Below are 6,379 nucleotides of genomic sequence, written 5' to 3'. Positions count from 1 at the left end.
TCCCCGCAAAGCAAGCCCTCTCTCCTCAGGAGAGCCCCGGCCCCTTGAGGCATCCCCGCAAAGCAAGCCCTCTCTCCTCAGGAGAGCCCCGGCCCTTAAGCCAAATCGTGTACTCCCGAGACCGGAATGCTCAAGGTGAGAAGTACGACTGGGCAGACCTATTTTGGTAACAGAGCCTATCACCAGGGCCTCCTGAGGTCGCGGTAAAACTGCTCGCAGTAGTTTTACCTCGCGAGCCCGTGACCAGTGATTCCCTGACTCCGGCGCGGACCAAAATGCTCCCGCAGTGCGGAGTTTTCACACTCGCGGTTGGGGGGAGGGACTACGTGCTGACCAATCGGCGTCTTGGCGGGACTACGCGCTGACCAATCGGACTCTTGCTACTTGCAGGCCTCACCATTGATTGGTCAATCCGCGGGCGCTTGCCCAGCCCTTGGGTGAGGGCGGGAAATTGCTACGGAGACAGCTGTGGGGCGGGGCCTCTTGCCTCAGATTTTCCTCCGCAAAGCCGGCGGTGTTGAAAACGGCCGTTGGAACTTTCAGGGAGTCGCAAGCCTCTCGTGCTGCGAGTGGTTTCTGCGCCTGCGTAGGAGGCTGGCGTGCAGGCGCAACCCTTACAGTGGCGTTGTGGCACTTAGGGGCGTGGTATCCCCACTTCGTTGTTGACGTATCACGAGCTTTTTTTTAAAATGTGATCCCGCCCTTCCCCCCTCCCCCGCGCCCTGTGACGCACCAGAGACGTTGACGTAAACTGGTTTCCTGGACGACGCCCGTGATTGACTTGGAATGAGGAGAGGGGCGGGGCCTTAGCAGTGGCTCTGAGCCAGGTCTGGTAGGAACGTGGAGCAAGATATTTCCGGTCTCCAGCACCCCCACAGGTTGGACTGGGGAACTAACACAGACCTTAGAGCCAGATTTACTGGGTTGGAGCCCCAGTTCCACACAGTCGTTCTATGGCCTTAGGCAAGCGAAGTAACCACTTCATGCTTCAGCTTCCCCATCTGTAAAATGGGTAAAATATGGTGTAAAATATGGGTAAAATACAGAGTTAATGTATGCAAAGCACTTAGAACAGTACCTGGCATAGAAGTTTGCTATTGTAATAAAGACTACATGACATTATCTAGTGGCATACAGTCTTACGTATATCGAAGCTTCTCATTTTGAGAAGGAGACACAGTCTGAGTAATTATCAGAATCAAAGAAGGTAGATATTTCAAAGTAAAGCTGTATACCTCTTTCCTTGGCCCAGAGAAGAGCTACAAAGAAAGTATACTGGACGTTGGAAATGTATTATTTTTCCTCTCTAATACGAAGCTAGATTAAAGCCCGTTATAGATATAGTATATATTTTTTTCTTTTTTTTTTTTTTTGAGATAGAGTTTCGATCTTGTTGCCAAGGATGGGGTGCAGTGGTTTAATCTCGGCTCACTGCAACCTCCACCTCCTGGGTTCAAGCGATTCTCCTGCCTCAGCCTCCAGAGTAGCTGGTATTACAGGCGTCTGCCATCGCACCTGACTAATTCTTGTATTTTTAGTAGAGATGGGTTTCACCATGTTGGCCAGGCTGGTCTATGTTCTTTTTGTTCCTACTTTTGCCGTAACAGATCCTGCCCTTATGTCTTGTTGCCTGTAAAACACTGTTGTTCAGCCCCAAGAAATCAATTACATAACAGTGAAGAGAGAAACCCATTGTTTAATTGCAGTCACGTTTATTTGCAGTTTCTATACACACTTTCTAGGTAATTAAACTTTTCTGATACATTTTTTTGAGAGGGGTTCACAATGAAACTGTCACCATTTTTACTAAAAATAAATACAAGACTTAAAGTGTTGCACAGCTCTAAAATATACAAAGGCTTGGATTGAATGTAAACGTTGAAAACATCTTACAAAAGAAACCATCTTTGCAACGATTTAAAAAGTCCGTATTTACAAATATTACAAAAATACAAAATGGATGCAAGTCCATAAACCATTGTCTTTTCGGCCAGCATGAACTGGTTCTAGTACCAAAATAGTTACACTGTAACCTTCTTTAGTTTTAAATCTTTGTTACCATCTAGTTCTCTATGTGCCGCCACTGCAGCAAATATACTCACTCACTGACCTTTGGCAAGAGCAAACAGCATGTTTTATTTGCTACAACTAGTCCATGTCCTCCACTTAGCCAAAAACAAAACAAAAAAAAATCAAAGTAGAATTTTTATAAAAGGAAAAAAAAATTCCCCTACACAACATAGATATGTTGTATAAACATAAAAGAACAAAAAAATTGCATCAGTGCAAACAACAGAAGTTCAGATTGATGTTCTTCACAATACCTAATGTGTGTACCCTGCTTCAAGATGGCAGTGATGTTAAAGACAGCCCTAAATCTTGGTCTTGTTTGCTATGTAATCAAGCCATGTAGAATATTCCAGATTATTCAGGAACTTCTTGCTTTTTCTTCTCAATTTGTAACTCAGTACTCTTTTCCACAGTGAATTTTAAATCCATCTTTATTTGGGTTTTTTAAATCTATGAAATATAAAATAGAGAAACTCTGCTATAGATTTTTAGAGTAAGCAAAATAAGTAAAACTATATTATAAGGGTTAGTTCTGTGATCATTACATATAGAAGTTATCTTATTGCCTCACAATTCAAGTCAATATGTATTTTAAAAAATATATGGTACCATTAATTAAATTAATGTCAATAATAAAAAGGTGACATTTGTATTAAAGCCAATTCATGTGTTTTCTATTCAAGATTTAGAATCACTTTTAAAGCCCACATACCTTTCTTCACACTTAAAAAACCCCTAACTACACAAAAGCCATACTGCAAACGAACTGCTTTTATGAAAATTACAAAAGGTCCCCTATTGTGACTGGAAATGACGGTTTCTTATCGAATTTGTCTAAAAACTTCATTTTTAAAATTTTGCAAAGTGTACTTTTCAAATCATGAGACAGATTTATTCATGTTCCCATGTAGTGTCAAACCATGCTGGTTTCTTAACTAATGTGTTCCAATGAGAAATGATGGTCCATTTTATTCAAACCCCAAAACATTTTCTTTTAAGAAAAAGTATAACACTTTGTAAATGTTCAAACCCTTTACCAGGTAGCTTATCTATCCCCATTGTGTGTATGCGCACACACACACTCACACACACACATACACTCTCTCCCTCCTCTTATATCCCTCCACCCCCAGCACCCATTTTACATACAAGGATGACAAGAAATTAAGTAACACAGTTTGGTAGTGAAAACAAATAGTAGAAGAAGCCAGACAATGTTTTTTCTTTCCAAACAAACAAACAACAGCAATCATATTCCCTATTCTTAATCTGTAGCAGTTTAGAAAGCATTTCTATTGAAAGACGGTATCTTCTTAGACCAGGCTTCCTCCTTCATTTTACATGAATTAATCCGAAACGCAAACCCCCTTCCACACCTCCTACTTTCCCAACTACCACTTGCATAAGCTTAAAGCCAGCAGCTTGTCAATTTCTTGGTAACCTTGGTATGTTCTATCATTCTAATCACATTCTAGTCTTTTATAAGTCAGATCCCTTCTTAATTCTCTCTGCATTCTACCTCTCCCATTCAAAACCTATTCTAAGTACATAGCTGCTTATATTTCTAACATGTTTCCAATTTATGTTAAAATCAGAGGTGTAAAAACCATTTGCAGATTTTAACTTGTAACTACATTTTTTTTTCAGTTTTAAGACAAGAAAATTCAAGTAATTTCAAGTAATTCAGCTTGTTTCCCTGCCTTTATTTTATCAGAGCACCTGCCCTGACATTTCCTCTCCCACCCACCACCCTCCCCTTTTGCCATCAAGCAGACACTATAGTAAAACCAGACAAAAACTCAGTTGTATGTAGTATCATGAACCAGAGCTGTTCCCCATCCCCAGTTTAACAATGGATATAAATAATGCATATACACATACCTATTTCCCAACTACATTGTTCACAGTGTCATTTCTGTTAATTTTTAGGTAGCATGAATCTTATCAGCACAGAGAGAAAGCTTCACTGAAAACTCATCACAGGTACTTACTGATTAATCAATAGCTCTGTGGCATGCTTAGGTTTTATTTTTGTTAGTTTAAGAAGCTGGAGCTAATTTCTAAACTGTTTAAGGAGTTTAATGATTATAGTCATTAGTTATGACTGTTTATGTCCCCAGTAGCCTAAGATAAAACATAACCTAAAATTAACTACTGTTTTCCCTACTCATCCTCTTTAAAGCAATCCACTGAAAAAATTAAAATCTAAAGGACACTGTCAAATGCTGTTGTTCAGGGCTTTGTGTTGATAATGATGACTTCTCTCATTGATTTAAAAAAACCAAAAGCATGCTTTTCATTCTGTCCAAATTATCAAACAAATCACAGCCATGAGTTGCTATTAGCTTGTTTGGTGCTGCAATTTGTCACAAAAATGATTAGGTCTGAATTTATTATTTTAAATTAATCATATTTCAGTATATGACCTCAAGATTTCCTTTAGTTCACCAGTTTAAAATTCATATTTGAGGTTTACCACTCAGAAATCATAGTGGTGGACATTTAAATATGGCATTTGATATGAAAATGGTATTCACAGAATACAGTTATTACATTTTATTTTTGTGTGTTTTATAAACAGTTGGTGTGCGGTAGATTGTTGACCACATGTCTACTCATCATTGATAAATCTATTTACACATTTTTATCAAAAATATGGTATTTACATATGTGTAGTTCTTTCTTCTAAATTTTGCTTTAGTTTGTTTTAATGTAAAAAAATACCAAACCTCCAGAGTAATTTCATCTTCTTAAAGAATAATGACAGTGACGGCTTTATCTTCTGAATAGGCAGCTCTGGGAAAACGTTTTCTAGGTGTCATGAAAGTTAGACATTTTTGTATCCTCTATTTTCACAAGGAAGGAGATTGGGTAACTCAAACTACGCTAAAGAAAAACATGAAAGACAGTGCAGCTACTTAAAACATGGAAACTAATCAACAATGTCTAAACCACTTTGTTTACCCAGCACATACTGTATTTAGAAATTCATTCATTACATAGCAGTAATGCTACCCCATCAAGTTGAGACTTCTCCAAAGTCCTCTATTCCGTTCCTCCATCCTCACGTGAGTAAGGGTTTTGGCGTTTGCCAGGCAGCCTGGTACAGGCAGTCTATGTTGAGCTCTGGGAGGAGTGGTCATCATGTGGACTCCCATCAGAATTTTCTGTCTCTCCCTCGGAGATAGCCTGCATGGGCGTGTTGTATAGCCGGCAGCGGACACTGTAGCGGCTGCTGCTGGCTGCAGGAGGGGCCCGAGAACGTCCAACCCTTGCTGATGCTGAGGTGGCAAAGCTCTTCGAGGAAAAGCCTTCTGCATTAACTCGTGGGGAGCATGGAGAGAGTGGGGACAATGCCTCGGCCCCTTGTGACCCCTGATGGGCATCATCAGTGCTCTGAGGGGACTCTGTTGTGAGCTCCCCAGGAGGTTTGGGCAGGATGGGACTCTTCAGGATCTCAGTGGCAGACATGCGGTAACTGGAATCTGAACGACTGCCTTTCTTGAGCAGTAACAGCTTAAACTCTTCATTGGATGTGTTGGACTTTTTGGCATTTCGGTATATGAGACCAGGAGACCTCTGGCTGTTTGGGGTTGTCACGTTGCTGCTGGGTGAAGTGATGGAGCTGGTGCTGCTGCTGCTACTGCTGAGGGGAGCTCTAGATTTGCTTCGAACAGACATGTCCCCAGAATCTTTTCTTCCAAGTACTTTCCTCTTGGATCTTTTGAGAAAAGGAGAAAATGGGCAACATCTTAGTCCACATTTTTATGAAACTGAAGTATTCAGTCACATTCACACATCTGTTTAAAATGCATTTTGATTGTGTCCTATATGATGGGATACTAAGCATTAGGGCTATAGCGATGAAAAGTAAGATGTTCCTTGTCCCTGTGGCACTCACAGTCTGAGAGAAATTCTCTGATAACCAGTGGACACAAATTAGGTCCTAGAGATGATCGTTTCAGATAATGGCTAATGTGGAGGCTAGAGGTTCTAGAGGATACTTTGTAAAAGTTTAATAGACTATACTGCTAACAGCTGAGCACAGTGGCTCATACCTGTAATCCCAGCACTTTGGGAGGCTGAGACAGGCAGATCACTTGAGATCAGGAGTTCGAGACCAGCCTGGCCAACATGGCTCTACTAAAAATAAAATTTTTCTTTTATTTTTTAAAATAAATACCGGGCATGGTGGTACATGGGTAGCTACTGGGTAGGCAGAGGCAAGAGAATGGCTTGAATCCGGGAGGCAGAGGTTCCAGTGAACCAAGATTGTGCCATTGCACTCCAGCAGCCTGGGTGATAGAGC

At 40.8% G+C, this 6,379-nt stretch overlaps 1 protein-coding gene across 5 annotated transcripts in view; it reads right to left on the bottom strand.

Moving 5' to 3' along the window:
- Positions 1–1,695: 1,695 nt before the first annotated feature.
- Positions 1,696–6,379, bottom strand: part of NHS (NHS actin remodeling regulator) — a 353,438-nt gene continuing 348,754 nt past the window's right edge. For all 5 annotated transcript variants that reach the window (XM_017540621.2, XM_017540622.2, XM_037742789.1 and 2 more), the window contains one exon: positions 1,696–5,791. In XM_017540621.2, coding sequence (XP_017396110.1) covers positions 5,185–5,791 — 607 coding nt within the window. In that variant the 3' untranslated portion in view covers positions 1,696–5,184. The remainder of the gene's footprint in view (positions 5,792–6,379) is intronic.

Source organism: Cebus imitator, unplaced genomic scaffold (genome assembly GCF_001604975.1).
Source record: "Cebus imitator isolate Cc_AM_T3 unplaced genomic scaffold, Cebus_imitator-1.0 Scaffold128, whole genome shotgun sequence".
In the NCBI taxonomy this organism is placed as follows: domain Eukaryota; kingdom Metazoa; phylum Chordata; class Mammalia; order Primates; family Cebidae; genus Cebus; species Cebus imitator.
The sequence above is the reverse complement of the archived record's forward strand: the minus strand, read 5'-3'. Positions and strand labels throughout refer to the sequence as shown.